This window comes from Penicillium malachiteum (assembly GCF_028827825.1).
Source record: "Penicillium malachiteum strain IBT 17515 chromosome Unknown utg000002l:1.0-8849297.0:1.0-8852440.0, whole genome shotgun sequence".
NCBI classification, from domain to species: Eukaryota; Fungi; Ascomycota; class Eurotiomycetes; order Eurotiales; family Aspergillaceae; genus Penicillium; species Penicillium malachiteum.
The window spans coordinates 6,805,887-6,828,051 of NW_026643095.1; the positions used below are offsets into that span (position 1 = coordinate 6,805,887).

Here is a 22,165-nt window from a genome sequence, read left to right on the forward strand (position 1 = left end):
CATTTTATAGCTAAGAGCAGGCAGAAGGCCGGAAAAACGTTAAGCGAGTTGGTCCGTGCGCGAAGTTAAGTCACGTGGAATAGGTGGTGATATTCCGATGTCCCGATATTCCCGATTTGGAATTGTCCGAGGCTCACCTTGAACAGGGAGCAGAGCCCTATTACACATGCAGGACTACGGGCCTTCTGTCTATGAATAATTATTCGGTAGTGCTAAAATTCTTGACATATGCATCAATTATTCCATTATCTTGAGTTTCATACAGTTATGTATCATATTGTCATGCTCTTTGTACGATTCCCTGAATAGACTTCTTAGTCCAGTTGGTGAAAACTAGCACATACTATTGATTGAGATCAAAGAACTCGAATAACGTAATTTCCATTGCAGGCAAGAATATGGCCTGTTCTAGGCCTAAGCCTTGGAAGTGCATGGCTATTCTACCTTTGTACTCCGTACTGGTAAGGGAGATAGTATGACACCTATGTATAGGCACTTGCTGGTCTAGACACTGCTAGAACAACTTAATGTGGCCCCGGAGGTGTGTACATTTGTTAAAGACATTCCGCCCCGCTCAAAGCTCCGTGCACATATGGTCTTATGGACCTACATCCATGGATCTTAAGGCCCAGATGGCCAGATGCTATGCTCCAAGATCAAACAGCATGATCCTCCAGGGCTGTGGTCTAAATTCGCCACTTTCCCCATAACGTTTCAACTAGCTGATACATGTAGAGATAAGATGGATACGTTACAGTTCCACAGAAAGTCAACTGGTGCCTGATCCTTCATATGTATCAATTAAGTATTACTGATATCACCTGGGCAATGAGTACATGGGTGGCACAATTGAATATTAGATCCACGGTTCTCAACTGCATGTGGTATTATTTGGTTATTTTTATTTGCTATGTGCCATTGAGCTTTGTGTTCCAGCCCTGGAGGCCTGGAGGTTATTTTGCATCCATTATGTCCATGGTGGACGGGTACATGTGGTAGTGGTCAACTGGTGGTACTGGTGGTACATCCATGTCATCTTGGTCTGACGCGGCCCCCGGGCGCTGAAGATATACTTCCATTTTCCAACTGAGTACCTAGAGGATATGTCAAAGCCCCTGTACCTAGTAACTTGAATCGATCAGACCTCGTGGATCTCAGGATTTTATGAGATACTAGAGACACAGGTACTTGAAACGTCAGTAATGATATATACAATGTCAGCTTGAAGCACTTGAGCAATATCAGGGACTTGAATATTCCAATGTCACTACAAGTCTATCTTGGTGATGTTTTTGTACCTTTGAAAAATTCTGGGTTATGTAGCCAAAAGTTGAACCCCTTCCAACCAGCCCTGCCGGGCTAGCTCAATCGGTAGAGCATGAGACTCTTAATCTCAAGGTTGGGGGTTCGACCCCCCCCGTTCGGCTATTCCTAAAAACAAAACCCTGAGAATTCTTTTTTGCTTCCTTTTTGAGGTGTTTCTTTTCTTTTCTTTCCTTTTCTTTCTTTTTTGTCACTTATTAATTAATTCAAGTGATACGTATCTCGATCGAGATTCTTACTCCTGAAAAAGTACGATTACCCCTCTCTGGGTTGCACCAATCTGGCCAAGTATGAGATTCGAGGTACCCGTCCCCCTCCTGCAGAACAGACTTGCACGAAATGGCCTCCACATATTCCCTAGCGCTGCATGCGCAGTCCCAACGAGTTTCAAGATCATGCTGCAATCTGGTTTAAACATCTTTATTGGCCCCCATTCCGACTAGCAAGACTAGCACGGGGCTGTACGATGTGTCAATGCTGTACCCTGCACCAGGTACATAGCGCTCAGCTGCGATGTGAGGGTCTTAGACCACGACTAGGTCTATCCAGATCCCCGACTGGTTATCCCAACTTCTGGGATCTTAGTATTATTCTCTTGAGATACCGCATCTAGTATACACCATCATTCAGCCACATTGGTCTGGACAAGGCTAAATGCTCGGTTAGACCATGAGTCATTTTATTTATGGCAAGATGTCTTGCCTTTTTTCCCTTTTCTGTTTAAATTTGCCTTGAATGAGTCTCGTCAGTAGGCCCCCCCCCCCAAGCATGATGGTGTGATGGGCAGAATGTGTTCGTTGATTCGTTCGGGTCGATTAGAAGAGGCGTCCGTTAGTCCCAAGGCTAGGCAGCATGCATGTCTAGGCAAGTGGGCGATTTGCGCAGATCAGAACGAACTGGGCACTGAACCCAAGGCCCGCAGCGGGACGGACCCTCCTTGAACCAGACACATCGCTGTATTCTGTCCTTGTGCTGCATGGGCGGATTCTAGAAACTGGTGCAAATGCATTGCGTGACACAGTATCATTACCAGATGAATTCAAATAATCGAATCGGGGAGATATAAGTGCGAGTGCATGAGGACGATAGGTACATAAATGTACTTGGTCTTTCTATGGGATCTGAGCGCAGAGAATGGGTCCTTTTTTTACTGTATATTGAACATTATAGAAGTCTAAGAGTTATTAGTTGGGTAGAAATCAATATACCCAGATTAGATTAGCATATTGAATGTCACTATAGAAGATAAAAGATATTATACCTAATTATTACACTAACCTTTGAAATAAATCAATATTAATGAAGTTATATAGGTTCTCTATGACCGTCAATTTACCCCTCCAATCTAGAACGGAGGGGCTAATCTGCTTATCAAACCCGTAATTTACCGTTTGGGAATGGTTATTTTACCCATTTACCCTATTTTTCACCTATTTTCGGTGATTTCTTTTAGGAAATTCTTTTATTTCAAATTTTTATTTTTCAATTTTACCCTATTTTACTTAGTTTGATTTATTTCATTTTTTTTTACCTTTTTTTTTTACCTTTTTTAATTTTTTTTATTTTACTATCTTTACTTCTATAACCTTTTCTCAATCTTTTACCCCTCCTCTCGCCTCCTTTCCTCTTCCTCTTTCACCATGTCCTCTTCTACCCTTCCTGATGCCTCCGCCCAAGTCTCCGGACACGCCGCCGCCAATTCCACCAGCGCCGCCGAACTCGCCAGTCTTAAAGTAAGCCTGCGCTCCGCTCTGCGCCAGTTCCCGGACTTCCCCTCCCCGGGAATCTTGTTCGAGGATATTCTCCCTATCTTCGCCAATCCGACTCTTCATGAGGCCCTGATCCGCTCTCTGGAGCTCGAGATTCTGGCCAAGAGCGGTGGCCAGAAGCCCGATGTCATTGTTGGTCTTGAGGCCCGTGGCTTCCTGATCGGCCCCAGCCTGGCGCTGCGTCTCGGTGCTGGCTTCGTCCCCGTTCGCAAGCAGGGCAAGCTCCCTGGTCCTTGCATGACCCAGGCCTACGAGAAGGAGTACGGTCAGGACTTCTTCCAGATGCAGTCTGATGCCATCAAGCCCGGCCAGAAGGTCATTGTCGTGGACGACATCATTGCCACCGGTGAGTTTTGAAATTCCATGTCCCTCCATAGTTTAAGATATATCCACTAACGCTTTATAAATTTCCAGGTGGTTCTGCTTACGCAGCTGGTGAGATGATCAACAAGATGGGTGGCGAGCTTCTGAGCTTCCTCTTCATTCTCGAACTCGAATTCCTTCACGGACGTGACAAGCTTCCGGCTCCTGTCAACACTCTTCTCTCTGGCCAGGCTTAATTGCATTTTGGTCATTCCAAAAGCACAAGATTGTTCTTCATATTAAAAGAGCATTATCTACGATATCTGATATCGTCGAATCATAATATATTAAAAATGCCCGCACCGGATTCTAGCGGTGTCCCCACCCTCCACCCGACCAGCCGCTACTCCCGAAATCATGCTCATGCAACCCAAACGATCCGAGTTCCCGAGAATCAAGGATTATTCCGTGTACGGATTAATTCACGGGTCGTTATTGTTTTTTTTTTTTTTTTACTGCCCCGCTATAATTTCGTTTGTGGTGGTTTTTTGTCGTGGGAGTAGAGCCGGGCTCATACGATCTCCCAATTCCATGAAAAGGAAAAATCCCAAAAACTCGAGAATTCATTCTATATAGACGGATACCTCTTGCCAATGCGTTTCTTTGTTTTAAATGCAGACATATTGATAGTTCTAGCTAATGTCAACTTTGAATCGCTTTGCAATGTCTATTCACAAGCATCTAGTACCTAGAGTATAACCATGGCGGCACCTTGGCAGTATCAACAACACCAGATATGCAATATAGAATAAAAATAGAGGACATTCCGACTCTACTTCGGAATAAACCGCCTCATAACCTCGTCAACCCACTTCTCCGAAACCCCAAGGGCAACTGATTCCCGAATCGCCCGATTCATTCGCCCAATATACTCTTCCTTCGGCGGCCCAAGTCTAATCCGCTCTTCATCAACATAAACAAGCACAGAGACTTGTTCTCCACTTGATCCCTTTCCTTCAAGACCGTCATCAAGCCACTCCACAATCGTAGCATCAAGATACCATTTATTATAATCACCCTCCCCTTGTTCCCTCGGTCTAATATCCACACTCACATCCCCACCCCCGCCTCCTCCGCATCCCGATCCACGCCCTCATACCCATCGAGTATAGTCTCATCCGCAGGATCCATCGCGTAAAGAACTCCGTACACAGCATCTTCACTTCCAGAGACGGGTACTTTCTCGGCAATCTCACTTTTCTGAGTCCCGACGCGGAGGCCTTTCGGTGGTAGCACGTTCGCGTACCCCGCTTCACAGATTAGCCATCTCCATTTTGGGAGAGTGGCGATTGCAAGCGGTTTACCCGAGTGTGAGGGGTTCACAGTGCATCGGATCTTCATTTGCGTTGGGGAGAGGTTGGAGCCATAGGCAAAGTAGAGGTAAGGTGGGTTGGGTCCAGTGCGGGGGGAGGAGTCGGGGCATGTTGTTGCTGAAACGGGGAGAGTTGTTTCAGAGGGAGGATCGGTGAGATTGATATTGATGTGCATTTTCGGATTTTCGAGATTTGGGAGTTTTGATTATGTATGTCTTTGAGGTATGTAGTTGTGTTGGGGTAGATTGGATGGATTGAAAGAAAGTTAAGCTTAATGTGCGGGGAGAATTTCTTATTTGGTACCTCGGAGTAAACAATGAGTCGAGATTGATTATTCAACGCACACGATACTGAAATTAATTATATTGTTCACAAATTTAAGAGTATGCATATTGGTTTTAGTTTAGGGCATCTTTGAATAGTTCTTCACATTTGAACTTTGGAATGAGGCTTGTACGGGCCAAGGTAGATATCAAATAAGCATGGAAAGCTTGTACGATCAAGGATGCTTACTAGCATGATAGGAAAATACTTGGTAATCTTAGAATTTGCTTGTATAGCTTTATGTAGCATGCTACATAGTCCAGGGTATCCTTTTAATTGTTCTTAATATGGCGTCATACGCCCTCTCCACATTGAGTGAATCAGCCCGGATCATGACAATCCTAGAATTAAGCGAGGTAATACTCTGTATGAGAAAGAAACTTTGAATTTCTCAATATAATAATATAGTAGCTATCATTACGTGTAGGCTAAATGTATGAATCACACCATATTGCCACTTAATGGTGCTATCGTTGGACCAAACCACTAGACCAAAACATCTGCTTGACTCAATCATATGATGATCCACATATTCGTACATGTGCATACGTGTGCTAAACAAATATCATGACGGATTAAAGCCGAGTCGCTGAAAAAGGCACCGAGGAATGGAAAACAAGGAAGATTAATGTATTCGTCTTATATCGGCAATTTGCTCAGAGAAGGGTATGGAAATAAGTGAGCAAATATGGAAGCGAAGGTCCATATTTTCAGTATATCTGGTACTGAAGATTCAGAAGATTCAGGCAATTGAAAAGAAAGATGAAGTCGGATAAAATATTGCAATGATAACCCGTCAACGAATTCTCAAGAAGAGTTATCTGTTCAACAAGTTCAAAACCCAAGTACCTTTCAGAATGCGATGCACTCAGTCTCATAGATAGGAATAGTAACCTCATACAGAGTATCCGACCAGATGTCCGTAACATAAGCCTCAATGTCAAAGACAAAGTCACATGCATACCAATAACCATTGCTACAAGAGCCACTTCCATCAGTGAGGCTAGCTCCAGTAGTGCTACTGAGACTGAAGTTGCCATCAACAGAGAACTCATTCAAAATTTCAGCAGTTGCCTCAATACCAACCGAGATGTCGACAACATCAAGAATCTCAATGCCAATGGAAAGGTCAAGTTCCACATAGGGATTAAGCTCCGCATCGACCTCAGTGGTTAAGTTTGCATCCGCAGTGTAAGTCGGAGTCCATCCAGAAGTGTAGGATCCACTGCTCTCAAGCAGGTCGATGTAGATTTTCCCATCGGTTACTTCCATTGTGACGTCGGCGGTGACATTTGCAGATCCGGTAATAGCGAACTCAACACCAAGGGAAAGCTCGATGGTTGGTCCGATTTTGATAATATCGTCGATATCAATGGCTGAGACTGAAACATCTGCGACGGTGTAGTCATACAGATCGTCCGAGTAGGATGCTTTCGCGTATGCCTGAACATCAATATCACCTACGAAGCCGAGGTCAAACTCCAGATAGCCACTGTAGGCTTTGGTGGTCGAATTGTAATTGATTCCACCGCTTAATTCCACAGTAGCTGTTAGAGTTGATGAGTAAACATCGATCTCTAGGTCGTCTAGATTGATGAGCTCTCCACTCCAATCATAGTCCAGTGTATCGGAGACACTGAAGTCACGTCTCTTCTTCCCCGAGATGGGAGCACTAGAGTTGAATTGGACGGAGAAGTATTCGATGTGATCACTGAAGGAAGATTATGTCGTCGTTGCAACAACGGAGAGGGTATTATCGTCGAAAGAAACGGAGCTAGCCTTGTAGACTCCACGCTTGCTTTCAGTATCGCAATTTCCCAGGTGGTTGGTGACGAGAAGGAAATCTGAGGATGGCCATGATGAAAGGGAATCTTCATAAGCACTTTCACTGCTGAAGGTGACAGTGACTGAGGTAGTAGAACACTCCACACTGCTAAGAGAAGCGACATCTTCTAGGTTAAACGTGAGAAGATTAAAGTCAGCTTCGACCTGCGCGACGGCCGACGAGTTGTCTGACTGATAAGGCAATGAGACATGACGGCTGGGAGAAACACTGCTTTGAGCTGCAGTTCTTCGTGCTCGTACTGGTTTGAAGGCTGGCACGGGCTGGAGGGCTGCAACAAATGGCAGAACGGCCAAGGCCGCGAGGGTATGAGGAACTGTCAGCATTTAGTCTTAGAAAAGCAAAGATAAGGATTGAGAAGATGCTAGTATCTAGATATGAGTATTTAGGACATCCCTTCAGCGAACTTTTATATCTTTATAAATACCAAGTTACTTGAAGAAGCTAATCTAAGTCGTACTGACTAGTATGGATCCACTACCAATAAGACATTTAGAAATGAGCACGACGATCCCGACCGGACTATCAAACCGAGGGGCAGCAGAACTTTTAATCAGTTGTAAATTGCTCGTTACTGATGGTGAATTTCATATTGGTGGGAATACTGCAAGTTGCATCGGGCGTCCCGTGAAGTGTTCGAAGCGATGTTGGATTATCATGAGGAACTGGTGGCGCTGACGGGTACAAAACCTGGAGGAATCCGAGTATAAATGTACAAGTCCTCACGCCGCACTTTGCGCGGCACTGCCAGTGTACATAGTAGCAGCGAGCATTTGAAATTGGGAAAGATACCTATATCCCCAGCACTCAGGTGCTTGGCCAGGTCAACTGGTGTGTTCACATACTTAAGTATAGGGCTAAGTCTGAGTCAGTAGCATCTACAGGTGACTGATGACCGACCCCTCTTTGTATGCAGGTACCTACAGGATTACCTATAGGGTTAGCTGGAGGTTTATCCGGAAGGGAAGTTAGCTGTTATATTCAAGTTGTTGGATATAGGCAACTGGCAGCCCTAGGGATAAGCTGTAGGCTATCCTCAGGTACCAAGACAGGCGGTGAATAAAAGTTCAGAAACCCAAGTAGTAAAAGAGGTCTATAGTAAAAGAGGTCTACATAAAATGGCACAAAAAGAACTTGAGTTGTTGATGAATTAATCATTTCGATTGCAAGCTTCGTGTAAAGAACATTGAAAGTAGGAAAGGATTACGAATTCCCATCATACACGCCATACACACACAAACACGACACACGGTATCATGAAATCAATCAACTCATCGCTGCATATGAACAAAGGGAATGATGAGATAAAAGAAAAGAACAAGAAAATTATGAAAAAAGACACCCCCATATCTAATGCCGGGGAATCATCCCACTCATTCGACTTCCAACTCCTGCCATCAGACTTTGCTTCACAATGGCATCCGCCGCAGCCGCCGCAGCCAGTCGTTCCTTTTGACGACTCCGATCACGCAGGTATCCGGCAGCTTCGGGCCGCATGCGAAGGATACGCAGGATCATGTCATCATTTGGATCCGCTTGGGCCTCCCGGCGCTTCTCTTCTTTCACCTTTCTCATGGTCCCAAGGTTACGTGACAGCATGATACTCTTCGCGCGACGCGCAGAAGGAACACCCAGAGTCCCGAAGCTGGTACCGGTGGCACCAAAGTGCGCAGGGGCAGATGAACGGTTGCGATTGGCTTGTTGGCGATTCACATTGGCTGCGGCCATCCGCTCAGATGTGCGAATCAAATGCTCCGTGGGCTCGAAGTAGAAGAAGTTCAAGCTTTGGATCTCATGGTACTTGGGGGATTTTAGAATATCGATAGGAACACCATTGGCTTCGCCGGTTTCCTCATCAATTGCATGGAAGAAGTTCAGCAACAGCACGAGCCAGCGTGACACAATGTCCACTTCTTGAATCGTGAGTGGCTTCTGGTGGGATGGTTTATCGGACAGAGGGGGAACCAATAGACTCTCAATAGTGGCAAGGACCTCCTTCCACAAACGAGCCATGACCATTCGCATCGCTTCGGTGGTCAGTGTCTTATTCATAATGGCGAAGTTGGCGTTAAAGTAGTTGAACAAGGGAGTTAAGGCATTCTCCACATCGGACTGTGTGGGGGCCGGGGCGGTTTGTTGTGCTCGATTGCGATTAAGGAAATTGGATACGCTCGAGATACTAATCCCACGAGAAAGCAGGGACTTTAATGTTCGACGTGACAGACAATGGCTGATGTACGCAGAGAGCTTATATGAAAGTCAGTAGACTGTACCAAGCTTAAAACGAGAGAAACACAAACCTTTTCGGTAATTCGGCGAGTCATATCCCTCTCCGTTCGCTTGAGAGTACGGAAGGCCTTGCCGAAGTAGAATTGGATATCATCGCGCTCACCCTCCATGCTAACACGAAGTAAAAGACGTCCTTGGGTATCCAGATCAAGCCAATATTCTCTTGGCAAGAAGTCGCTGAAGTGGACCGGGTCAAGTTTGATAGATGTACGACCAACATAATCGTGATCACCAACTGCATCCCAATCCCAGATTGTAGCGATGATGTTCAGAGGTCCCTGAGTTGTGATGTCCACCGAGTCTTCCCAGCGTGGATTGAGGTTGTTGTAGATGATACGGGTCTTTGCAATTCTCTTTTGATACTCATCTGTCAGGACCACGTATGGGTCGCTACCACCATTCATGTCGCAGGCTTTGAGGTCCTCTGCCTCTACTACCTTGATCGTAAAAACATAAGTTGTTGACTTGCGCACTTTCTTGAGCTGCGGAGGAGTGTGCTGTGCAATCACATCGGCACATCCATCGACGTTGATCTCTTGCTCAAGCAAATCTAATTGAGAAAGCGCATATTCGATGTTGTTTAATTTCACCAAGGACTTTTATTTTGATAAGTGACTGATATACCGCGGAATAAGAAAATGGTCATACCTCTGATAAGAATTGAAACGGCTCGATTTTGTCCTGTTTCGTCCAGGTATCCTTGGCGAATTGCATGAACTTCTCCTGAGTGGTTTGATTCAAAGCTGCCTCTTGCTCCGGCGTGAGTCGGTCCAGTTCTCGAGCAAACGACTGTTCCAAGGATTCACAATATTGTGCGACACCTTTACCTATAGAGTTAGATAACGCAGTCATGAACTTCGCATATTGAAGATCATCATCCCACTCGAGATTAACCAGGTTCTCCACGACCGAATTAAATGATCGAAATACATCGATCACAGACACGCTGTGTCGGGAGTCTTCCGGGACGTCGTCGGTTGCTTGATCTGAACGAATTGAGAAGGCGTCCTGCCTGGTAGCTTGATTGACCCATTCCATCACGCTCTGATCTGTCAGACGAAGCCATCGCCATACGAATTCTTCCAATAAAGTCTCAATCTGGAACGGGAAGGGGACACTAGAAGGAAATTAGTTAATGGTAAAAACTCAAGGGGAGCGATGTTCTTACTCTGGAATTGTGCTCATAAATAGCCGTCTAATGGTAGCGAGCCTCTTATAGAGATCAAATCCTTCCTCGATGTCAATTTCTTCGTCCCTGGACTTGGTCTGCTCAAGGATTCGGATGACCATTTCATGAGCATCCTCGGCAAACATGGGCAGCACGTTGGAGCAGAGTGTTGTGTATGGGTTGACACTAGTGTGTGTTAGACCGAGGTTTTCTTTCCATACGTAAGAAAGAAAGGAATCACTTACCCCATGATCTCAGGGTTGTTCCTGTATCGCTTTTGAATTTTCTGTGCCAGCTTTGAGATAGCATCGCCCAGCTGAATGACATCGTCAACTCGCCAAGCTTCTTGATTGACAGAAATCAACTGACTCAGAAGACTCTGGTACTTGTCAGTTGCCTTTTGAGCAAGACCGTCTTGCACATACGAGCCAAATCGGTGAATGCCCTCCGGGTCCTCTGTATAGTTTGGATCCATTTGTATATGATTTTCGAGGACATACATGACGGGTCCAATAGGACGAGGCTTTGTCTCAAAACAATCCATCATCACATCATAAAGTTCTCGTAGTAAAGCCTCGTGGAGCTTTGAAAGCAGCTCTTGCATCATCTGCAAATCGTGCACAGTCCATTTTCGTCGATCGAAAACTGTAGATGCGACAAAACTGCTGCGCTTGTTACGATTATCACTTGGAGGCGATTCCTTTGCAAACGTAAATGCCGAGTCCAGGGTGCTGAGGTCAATTTCGTTATCCACAAACTTTGATTGCACAACATCCAAGAAGAGCACAATGCGGGAGAAATTAGGTATTCGCCAGCGGACACAGATCTCGTTCAGCATTTCAGAGGACTGTTTAGATAGTAGCTTCATGGATGGCGTATCGGACGTGGCTTGAGTTGCCTCAATATCGCGATCCCGTAGATCATGAGCCAAGGTTTGTGACAGGATGAGCCTGTACACAGATCGAGGGTCAGAGGGGATAAATGTATATGTATCCGACTCTTCAGAATCGCCATTAGCACCACCCAATGAGAGTCCACTGAGATCAACAGGCTGATCAATGGAGTAAGTTCTATCGCTATGTCCAGAGGATATTTTGGACAAATCTTCCTCTTCTATTGTTGGGTTAAGCTGAGGCAAAGTTCCGGGTGTGCTCTTAGCAAGTTCCGGATTCGACTGCACGATAGCAAGCATCATCTGGGAGAGGTCGGGTCCTTCACTCTTCTTCCAGCTTTCATAGGCTTCATCAGTTTCGAAGTCATCTCTGGAGAATGTTTTATGAGTCTGAAGACTCAAATGGTACTGATAAGTTTTGAGGTCATGCAGGGCTGCTTTTTCAGTCCAGATCTTCCTGTGCTTATCAATCTCCGCTTGTGTCTGAGCTGTCGTCATCCTGAAGATCTTGGCAACATGTTGGACCAGGGGCATGTCTTTCACATCGTAGCTTAGCGGAGCAACTACCTCGGTGGTAGTTGTTGCGCTAGTCCCTTGCATCAAATCTTGATCTTGCACCAGCAGCTTGTTCTCCAAGACGGACAATCGGTTTGTCAACTCTGGGCGGTCCTTGGACCAGTCGTGTCCTTTCAGAACCAGCGCAAGGAGTCGAACAAAAAGCGCAACGTGTCGGTCCACCATCAACTTCCAGCTATCATCGTCATGTTCCTTGCCCTTACCCAACTCCTTGATAGCGTTGGAATAGAATATGAGTACTAGATCCTCTGCGCGCCGGTCTTTCTCCATGCGCTTTCTAAAGGAGTCTTCCTTAAGCACATTGAGAAAGGCGGCAAATGTTCGCACCACCAGATGATCTTGGTATTCCTTCCGCTTCTCTTTCCCAATCAACACTCCCGTCAACCGTTTCTCCAGTTCGGCCACGAAGCCATGTGGAATCCTGGTGCTCTTTGAATCCCTGACCAGCGAGAAGTCGCTCATCAAATCATGGATGGAGGTAGATGCCCGCTTGGGCCGCGCCGGCGCGGCAGGCACAGTCTGTGTGCGACGAGAACGAGGATGTAAGAGGTAGGCCAGGTAAGCTACACGGAGCGCATGACTGGATGCGACGTTGGCGCTAACGGGCCGACGGCGTGAAATGGAGGAGTTACGGGAATGGCGACCTTCATTCTGGATGCTGTTGATCCGTCGGTTGACTCCTCGGGACTGACTAGATGCTGTCGACATGAGGCGATTCTCAGGATTCGTGAACGGCTCGGAGGCAAGTAGAGGAATGTGGGACCATGGATGGAGCTGGACGCAGACCAGCAGCCAGCATCTGGAGTAGACGAAGCCCTTTTTGCGCGACCTGGGTTTATTTTAAGCGAATTTGGTGGCAGTCAAGAAGTGGGTATTGTCTCAGAAAGGAAACTAGCTTGGGCGACCAGGAGGGGCGCGGAAATAGGACTTTTGACTGTTTACTAGGGAAGAAAGGAGAGGGGAACGGATGAAACAAGCTCCCTGACGTAGACGCGCGGACCCTGCGAAAATACTAGGTAACAAGATGAAACACTGACCACAAGAGCAGCTTTTTTGAAGTCAATACATGAATAAAGAGAAGACCTCCAAGTGAAGAAGGGGGGGTTTGATTTATTCTTATTTTTAATCAATTTATTATGAAATTTTTTTGGACTTTGTAAAAGCTGACGCACCCTGGTCTCCCTTGGAGGGGCCTGATCTACATTGGGCGCTAAGGAGATACTCACATTACAACGTAAGGGTGACCTACACTTAGATTTTATAATGAGAGCTATTCAGGATGGGAAAATACGTCCCATAGGTGCATAGAAGTACACCAGATGTTCTATACCTTGATACCTGGGGCTGTGTATACCTATGGAGTCTAGATGAACACGGAGCTGTAGTAGTGGCCAAGACGGCTATTACAAGCGTAGTATCCGAGTAAGACAATATGTATCAAATGGAAGAAAGAAATTGGGAGAAAACTGTTTTGGAACAGAACTTCTAGTTCTGGTGCTGGTCCAATATACGTCAAAGAGCCGGAAATCCACTTCTCGGCGAATCGACACTTGAATGACGCCAAACGGGAGAGAAACACAAATCGTCTTGGTATTTACACATACACAAATAAGGAACAAAAAGGAAAAAGAACGAAAAGGAAGGAATGAAGTGTTTACCACTTGTCCTCACCAGCCTTGCGGGCCTAGATATATTGCTCATGTTAGCAGATGACGTTTAATATGGGAGTATATCAACTATGGACAAAGGGTCCAATTCTTACCGGAACAGCATTTGGACCACCCAATTCCTTCTCTAGGCCATCAACGTAGACCTTGGGAACGCTGGGCTTATCGGGGTAGTAGAGGCTGACAACGCCGCACACACTGAGGAAGGCGGCAACCCAGATACCGAGGTGGAGGAAACCCTTGCCGGCAGGGACATGAGTATATTGTTCAGGACTGAAGACACCGAGAATTTCGTTCTCCTCGTGGACAGGCTCGCCGAAGTTTCGCTTCTCTTGCGCATCCCACCAGCCGCCGTAGGGGTCTCTGAAGGCGCGCTTGACGCGGGGAGGGTTCTGGTAGCCACCGTTCTGCCAATCCGGTTAGCTCATCGAAAGATAATAGCGGACATACGGAAGCCCAACCTGGAGAGGATCCTCAACCTCCGCGGCACGGAGAGCTGGAACCTGAGAGAATGATGCGCGGGGGGGGCAATGGCCTGGCGGGCAGCCAGCTGGGGCAGACGCCGGGCTAGGATCCGTTGGGACAGCATCTGGGAAGAAGGGGGAATTGGGTGTTAGTGATACCTCATGAAGGATTTGAACGATAGTTATGAATTGAGTCCATCACTTACTGCTCTGCCAAAAGATCAAAGACCAATGGGGACGGGGATATAGGTCAGGGAAATCGGTGGAGTTGAAGTGCAGGATGATTCGATGATGGAAACGGAGGTTTGCGGCAATTGACACCTTAGGCAAGAAGCATAGCTCACACCTGAAATGTAAGGCACCAAATGCGCGGCGCGCTTACCAGTCGAAAGTGTTCGCCCCGACAAAAAAACCACTTCCTCACGTATTCCCCCCATCGGACGGCCTTTTTCCTTCTCCTTCAGGCTCCTGTACCGATAAGCATGCCAAACTCGGGGTGGTAATTTAACTCGATTGTAGCTACTTTTTGATGCCCAAATCGATAATTTTGACCGCGCCATCGTTGGGATAACTGGGGTCACCTGCGAAGAAGGCCCCTGTCGTCTGCGGCTACAAGTCATGCAAAACGGCAGCCCAAACGGCCCATCACCCCACGATGAACGCGTGACGCCTGTGCCTACCTCCCCACGTCCTGAAGATTCTACATTGGAAATTCCAGCCGATTCTACCTCCAGCGAGTCGATCCCTTCCCTACCGAACGACAATGAACTTGGTCATCAACTGGACGAGCCTCCATCGAAGAAACGACGCCTAACAGACACAACCCCGTCGCGTCGTTCAACCCCCCGACCTCCTTCGCCACCATGGAAGAAGGTTGGTGTGGAGGGCCCGACGTCCTTCGTGGTGGAGGGTAAGCGCAGGTCGTCGCGGACGAACGCGGTTCCTATGGAAATGCAGCCACCGTCCGATAAGCGTCATACGCGTGCAGCGCAGCAGACTTATGCGAATAAGAATACCCGTGGTGGCGCGAAACCGAACACATCGTCACCGCTAGCTGTCACCCAGTCGCGTACCGAGATTAATGGGAAGTCCGGTGGCAAGCAGGTGACAAATGGTTCACCCAAGACCGTGTCTACTAAGGCCACATCTGGCAGACAGCAACCGCCATCACAATCTCCTGCGCCCAAATCATCACATTCTCGTACCCGATCCCGAACCTCTACTTCCGCCCCTCGAGCTCGTTCAAGCGTGAACGGTGCTAGCCCTCATCAAACCCGCGACCGCTCCTCCCTTTCCGCCACATCCCCAGCGCCATTTGAAGCGAGTCTCGATGGCGCAGGTGAAATTGACAATCAGGTACAGTCTGGACCTCAGATTGTGCCGCGACTCCGAATCAAAGTGAAAAAGCCAGTTCTTCCAATTCGACACCCTGGCCACGTGCTCAGCAGGAAATTTGAGTCCTTTAAGGAATGGATGGATCATGAAGATGCTCCGGCTTTGCTCTCATCGGAAGAAGCTCTCGAAGAAGCCAAGAGACGACAAGAAGTTCTTGATGCGGCGGAACCCGGTGGACCGTTAAGTTCAGAGGTCTGCTCTGCATACATCACGGAAGAACAGGAGGAACCGCCGTCACAATACTCGCATCAAGATCACTTGGTTGCGCATGCACTTTATTTCCAGAAGCTTTTGGATAAGGAGCACAAGCGTCATCGTCAGATGGCCAAGCTTTTTGCTCAGTGGTGCGCCGATGCCTACAGAAAACGTCATAAGAACCCAGAGGACATTCTTCGAGAACAGCAAGAAGAGATGCGCGGAAAGCGCAAGCAGCTGGGCAAAGATCTCCAAAAGATGTTTGATTTGGCACGCGCTGAAATCGACCGGGTACGTCTTGCACGGTGGGAGGAAGAGCGAAAGGTTCAAGATCAGCTAGCTCTTGATCGTGCCATCCGAAAATCAACCATGCTCTTCGAAAAACGTCGGTCCGAAATTCTTGGAGAGGTTCCCAGTGATGCTCCTGGATCGAGCGAAGACGAAGATGGAGAGACTGATTATTCGTCGGACTCCTCAGCAGCAGGTAACGGAAGCAATATGTCAACATCGGAGTCTGGATCTGATGACGAAGCCAATTTGGACGATGATGCCAAGTTGACTGCAGAAGAGCTTCGATTAAAGTATGCCAATCTACCAACCGAAGACACACTTGATCAAGTGTCCGTGATATCTGCGTCAATTGACAACAGCGAAGCGGTAATCGATGATACAGACTCTCAGGCAATCCCTGGTGACACCAAGCTGGATGACGTTGATTCTGTCTTGATGGATGATAGTGACGAATCTATCGACATGGACGATGACATAAGTGATAGTGAGGATGAGAGTGGATCTGGCGACGAAGGTTCTGATGCGGACTCTGAAGGGAGTGATGCTCCATCTGATATGTTTGGGTTCTTCTCACGCAAGCAACGGGCTAAAAATGCAGATTCTGGTGAAGTGGACACAGAAGAAGTCGACGAGGACGATGATAATGACGAAGAATTTACACCCAAAGGAGAAGAACCCGAAGAGAATGAGACCGAGGGTCAAGATGATGTTTCGATTCTTCCAGCCGAGTTAGATATCGCCGAGGACCAGGAAATGGCCGATGAGGGTACGCCCGCAGAAGTCGTGGAAGCCTCCATAGACACCCCTGCCTTCACCGAGGATGCATCAATAGCCGATACTCCCATGGACGATGTGCTTACTGAAGCAAGTCTATCTGAGCCGAATGCCCTTGTCGAGATTTCGGAAGATGCGACAGCAGCTATCGACACAGAGCCACTTCAAGACAACCATGCCAGTGGAGAGGTATCCAGTGAAGCATCTCCTGGAACATTTGAAACTAAACCTTCCGAGCCTGACTCTGTTTCTTCATACGAACCTACAACTGAGAAAGCACTTCAGGAGGTCAATTCACCTGCACCAGGCTTGAAGACACCTATTCCACACCTTCTTCGTGGCACTTTGCGTGAATACCAGCACTATGGATTGGACTGGCTTGCGGGTCTTTACAATAACCATATCAACGGTATCTTGGCAGATGAAATGGGTCTTGGTAAAACTATTCAAACCATCGCCCTGCTTGCTCATCTTGCTGTAGATCATGGTGTCTGGGGTCCCCACCTTGTGGTAGTGCCCACTAGTGTCATGCTGAACTGGGAAATGGAATTCAAAAAATGGTGCCCTGGCTTTAAAATCATGACCTACTATGGAAATCAAGAGGAGCGCAAACAGAAACGCCGAGGTTGGAACGACGACAACTCATGGAATGTGTTGATCACGTCGTATCAACTTATCCTGCAGGATCAAACGTCTCTCAAGAGACGGAATTGGCATTACATGGTTCTGGATGAAGCACATAACATCAAGAACTTCCGGTCGCAAAGATGGCAAGCTCTCCTTACATTCAGGACTCGAGCCAGGCTTCTTTTGACTGGTACACCCCTTCAGAACAACTTAACTGAATTGTGGTCTCTTCTGTTCTTCTTGATGCCTTCCGATGGAGATAATACGGGTGTTGAAGGCTTCGCTGACTTGAAAGACTTCTCTGAGTGGTTCCGACGACCAGTCGAGCAGATCTTAGAGCACGGCAGAGAAACAATGGATGACGAGGCCAAGCAAGTGATCACCAAGCTTCACACCGTTCTTCGTCCTTACATTTTGCGTCGAATGAAGGCCGATGTTGAGAAGCAGATGCCTGGAAAGTATGAGCATGTGATGTACTGCCGACTCTCTAAGCGGCAGCGATTCCTTTATGATGGCTTCATGTCGATGGCTCAAACCAAAGAAACACTCGCCTCGGGCAACTTCCTTTCTATCATCCACTGTCTCATGCAACTTCGCAAGGTCTGCAACCATCCGGATCTCTTTGAAACACGACCCATCTCCACATCCTTCGCCATGCCTCGATCTGTGGCTACTGATTACAACGTAAAGGAGAGTCTCGTCCGCCGAAGACTTCTCTTTGACCATCCTCTCACCAAGGTCGATTTAGACTTCCTCAATCTTGCACCCATCTCTCGTGAAGATATCTCGCGACGACTAGCGGATGATAGCATTCGACTGATGGCCTTCGGCCCATTCAAGACTCTCCGCGAGCGCCAATACAACCGAACCAATTGGAACATGCAGTTCAACGGTTCTACGATGGAAACAATCTTGTCCTCGTTGGAGAATGCCTGTCGCAAGAGGCGAATGGCTGAATTAGAGCGATGCTTGTACTTCGAATCAAAGCGTCATGGTCGCCGCCCTGTGTACGGTAGCAGTTTGGTTGAGTTCCTACGAGCCGGGACCAAGGAACATGCTCTGTCCAATGCTCCCTTGCGAAAAAGTAACATGGCCGAGTGGCTCTCAAGCCGTTCATCTGTTCTTGCATCTATGATTCTCACTCTTGAGGAGCGATCTTATGAAATGGATGGTTACGTCCAAAGATTTGCCTGTGTTACTCCGGCTGCCGTTGCCTCGGGCATGACAGAAGCCGCATTGACTCCTGTTGAGACGCGTCTCCTGACCAATACTGCCAAAGATCAACCGTATGATCCCTTCCACGAAGCTCGCATGCGCCTTTCAATTGCATTCCCCGACAAGAGATTGCTGCAATATGACTGCGGTAAACTCCAGCGATTGGATAAGCTACTACGTGATCTGAAAGCTGGCGGCCATCGTGCTCTGATCTTCACGCAGATGACTAAGATGCTGGATATCCTGGAGCAGTTCCTCAACATTCATGGCCACCGCTACCTACGTCTGGATGGAACCACGAAGGTCGAATCGCGACAAATGTTGACTGAGCGATTCAACAGTGATCCCCGTATTCTGGCCTTCATTCTATCTAGTCGATCTGGTGGTCTGGGTATCAACTTGACAGGTGCCGACACTGTCATCTTCTACGATCTAGACTGGAATCCTGCCATGGACAAACAGTGTCAAGATCGTTGCCATCGTATCGGTCAAACCCGTGACGTCCATATCTACCGCTTTGTTTCGGAGTATACGATTGAATCTAACATCCTCCGCAAGGCCAATCAAAAACGGATGCTGGACGATGTGATCATCCAAGAGGGAGAGTTCACAACAGACTACTTCACCAAGCTTCAGAATGCGCCGGTAGAAGAGACTGATGACCGTGATGGTAAAGACGAAGCCAGTGCTGCTATGGATCGTGTTCTGGGCAACCGGGTTACAACCGGCTCTCGTGCGTTCGAACAAGCCGAAGACAAAGAGGATATTGATGCGGCCAAGAATGCTCAGAAGGAATTGGAACATGCCGATGACGGTGACTTTGATGAGCGTACTCCTTCCAATGGGACACCGGCACAGACTGGTACTCCATTGCCCGACACTGGTGAAGCTACTCACTCCCCCACTGCGGTTGACCCTGAAGAGCCGGAATCCATCGAACCAAATCACATTGATGATTATCTGCTTCGTTTCATGGAATGGAACATGCGCGATGAACCCCTGGTGCTACCCCAAGACAAGAGCAAGAAGAAGTCGAAGAAGGGCAAGGAGCATCACCTCAAACGCCGTCGTTAATCTGCACCTCTTCCCCCGGGCCCTCGGATATTGTGACTAAGTTTCATCATTCTCTTGGCCTCTGTGAAATCCTCCAAGCCATCACGCTTCTATCCACCAGGCTTGTCTCCGATCGTTCTAAAAGTCACGAGAACGCCCTTCTGACTCCACTCTCCCCCACCCGTTTCACCATTTCACTGCATGTTCTCTTTCTTGTCGGAGGTGACTACCTAATTGAGCGTTCTTGATTTGACCTTGGTGTTTTTCTCGTGTACTCTTTTTTCCCTATTTGTCAATTGCCATTTACCATTTTTTTCCTGGCGATTCATATTCCCCTCTCTTCTTGTCTTGTCTTTTTAACAACTTTTGATCTCACGACTCCTTGCCCCTTTACCAAGCCTCCCTTTTCCATTTATCTTCTGTTCTGTGTTTTAAAAATTCTTTTGCACTGCGTCATAGCCATGTGGGTATGTACTTTCTTTGTACGGAGTAATAGTGTCCCTAAAAGAGTGGAGAGAGACCCAAAGACAGAGAGAGAATCCCTAAACCAAGACATGCGAAGATCCAGATCAATCTAGAGGTTCTAGTGATTCTTAGTGAAGATTTCCTGTGTTCTTCTACTCATTCTACTTGAAGCTAGCGCTAATTCAACCTGAATGTTTAAATTATGTCTATACTCTATTCAGTAGTGTTCCACTTTTCGTCTTACGCCTTATAAAAAAAAGTTAATATCTAACCTATGGAGTGCATATACGATGAATTTGACTTTATTCTTAGATCCACTTCATATGGAGTAACTATGGAGCCCTGGAGTACAGTGTGATAGGATATCCAAGGTTAGGGCACCTTCTACTTATCCGAAACTCTCCCCGATCGGATATTGTACCATAGTTGACAAATACTATTGGAGTCGTGGTAAATAAGGCTTATGCATAGGTTTATTCATAACAGAATGGATAAACTTGAACACATGGGCACTATCCTTGGAATAATTTGAGCATTTTGAATTATTCAATGTACGGTGGATTGGTTATTATAGGATTGAATAAGATGAATATTCAATATCTGGTCTGTGTGCTTCTTATCCGATATTCTGTGGGGACTCTTAGTTTAATTTATCAATAGATAATGAGATTTGAAATCTGCAGAGGTTATGTATTAAATTTAATAATCCCATTCTCTTCATGTACATATCAATGTTTACTCCGGAAGGTGAGTCCCGCGGCAATCCCCTTAGCCCCATTAACTTGAATCCGGTCCATCACGGACTCTTCTCTCCCTCCGTTTTGCGTCTGCGTCATTGACTATATCTGAATTTGACTATATCTGACTTAGGTTTAGACCTCGTCGCGAGGTTTAGATGAAACTTAACCATAGGATCTTTGGAAAGCCTCGTTCAAGTTAATTTGGAATGAGAACGCAAAGTCCGAAGGAGCCGGCACTGTAGGTGTAGGAATAAGCAGGGGGGATTGGATGGTCATGTATCCAGAAAGCTAAAGCTCGATAGAGCTTGAGGATTAACCCCAGATGCCCAGACCAGATCATCATTTCCTCGGCCGAAGCTTCATCTGTATGGAGTAAGGAAGTACAGTGAGTAAGGAGCCCTAACAGAATTCCATTTTGAAATCAGACTCTAATGCAAAGGAACCAGGATCCGTCCACTATTGTACTGAGCTCAAGCAGGCCAGGCTGCACATGGCACGAAGGATTCTGGTCGATCGCATTCGGGACTCGGGAGGCTGTCGATCACGGCGGGTTCTCGCGCTTCGGCCAAACTGCTCCGAAGAGTATCAATGCATCATGTTGGTGGGGACTAAACGCTTACACTGTACATAGTGCATCTGAGAAAGAAAAAATGAAAATAAAAATCAGGGATAAAGACTCCATACTCCTGAGTACTCCGTCCGGAGTACGGAGTAAGAGATCATGATCATGGTCTGGATAGTGGAGAAGATCCGCCACGAACGATGTGCCCAGGTGGACGATGTGGAGATGCTGACATGACCGGAAATTAACCTTGGAACGATACGATGAAAGTACGATGAATTGGAGTCAAATTCGCTTACTCCAACTTTCATGATCACCACGTTGTTCCCCGTTGGAAAAGAGGGGATATCATTTCCATGGTTCAAGTTCTTCACACATGAACCTCGGAATTCCATGGGATTGGCCATTCTTGTTCATCATTAAGCATTTGCCGAGACTGACTTAATGTCGTGATAATGCATCCTTGGAGTACGGCTGTACGGAGAACAGAAAAGAAAAGTGGAGGGAATAGAGTGAGAGTGATCCACCAAATCCGGTGGTTATGCCGCTTTAGGCGTGAGATCCGATAAACTTGGAATGTTTGGGGGGAGAAAACGACAAGCCAGGTGGTTGGTGCTAGAGGATCATGAGCTGCAGGCCGATCCACGGAAATCCGGAGATCGTCTTTTTTTAATTGTTTAAGGCGTTCACTATGATTGACCAGGTTTCATCCAAATAGGTAAAAAGTGACCGGTATAATTGGGGGAAATTTCATGATTGGAAGAAACTTGGTTAATATTGAAAATAATATAAGGAGTCTTCGTATGCACACCAAATTAACCGCGATATTCCAATGTTGACATCAAATGTTGATATAT

The 22,165-nt window shown here is 46.8% G+C and overlaps 6 protein-coding genes across 6 annotated transcripts; 2 read left to right on the forward strand and 4 right to left on the reverse strand.

Annotated features, from left to right (window-relative positions):
* Positions 1 to 2,963: 2,963 nt before the first annotated feature.
* N7483_005517 (adenine phosphoribosyltransferase APT1) lies at positions 2,964 to 3,652 on the forward strand (the record flags this gene model as incomplete). The annotated part of the gene is made up of 2 exons (XM_057088954.1): positions 2,964 to 3,438; positions 3,507 to 3,652. 2 exons carry the CDS (start codon positions 2,964 to 2,966, stop codon positions 3,650 to 3,652), a joined length of 621 nt encoding a protein of 206 aa, XP_056948783.1.
* Positions 3,653 to 4,227: 575 nt separating this feature from the next.
* N7483_005518 (gamma-glutamylcyclotransferase family protein) lies at positions 4,228 to 4,943 on the reverse strand (the record flags this gene model as incomplete). The annotated part of the gene is given in 2 exon segments (XM_057088955.1): positions 4,228 to 4,492; positions 4,510 to 4,943. 2 exon segments carry the CDS (start codon positions 4,941 to 4,943, stop codon positions 4,228 to 4,230), a joined length of 699 nt encoding a protein of 232 aa, XP_056948784.1.
* Positions 4,944 to 5,944: 1,001 nt separating this feature from the next.
* On the reverse strand, positions 5,945 to 7,261 carry N7483_005519 (uncharacterized protein; the record flags this gene model as incomplete). Its single annotated transcript, XM_057088956.1, has 2 exons — positions 5,945 to 6,803; positions 7,017 to 7,261. The coding sequence occupies 2 exons, from the start codon at positions 7,259 to 7,261 to the stop codon at positions 5,945 to 5,947; spliced, it is 1,104 nt and encodes a 367-aa protein (XP_056948785.1).
* A 1,024-nt stretch (positions 7,262 to 8,285) lies between these two features.
* On the reverse strand, positions 8,286 to 12,568 carry N7483_005520 (C2 domain protein; the record flags this gene model as incomplete). The annotated part of the gene is made up of 5 exons (XM_057088957.1): positions 8,286 to 9,182; positions 9,236 to 9,820; positions 9,873 to 10,341; positions 10,393 to 10,578; positions 10,638 to 12,568. 5 exons carry the CDS (start codon positions 12,566 to 12,568, stop codon positions 8,286 to 8,288), a joined length of 4,068 nt encoding a protein of 1,355 aa, XP_056948786.1.
* Positions 12,569 to 13,514: 946 nt separating this feature from the next.
* N7483_005521 (uncharacterized protein) lies at positions 13,515 to 14,116 on the reverse strand (the record flags this gene model as incomplete). Its single annotated transcript, XM_057088958.1, has 3 exons — positions 13,515 to 13,544; positions 13,623 to 13,934; positions 14,018 to 14,116. The coding sequence occupies 3 exons, from the start codon at positions 14,114 to 14,116 to the stop codon at positions 13,515 to 13,517; spliced, it is 441 nt and encodes a 146-aa protein (XP_056948787.1).
* Positions 14,117 to 14,609: 493 nt separating this feature from the next.
* Positions 14,610 to 19,562, forward strand: swr1 (putative SNF2 family helicase/ATPase (Swr1); the record flags this gene model as incomplete). Its single annotated transcript, XM_057088959.1, has 1 exon — positions 14,610 to 19,562. One exon carries the CDS (start codon positions 14,610 to 14,612, stop codon positions 19,560 to 19,562), a length of 4,953 nt encoding a protein of 1,650 aa, XP_056948788.1.
* Between the last annotated feature and the right edge of the window lie 2,603 nt (positions 19,563 to 22,165).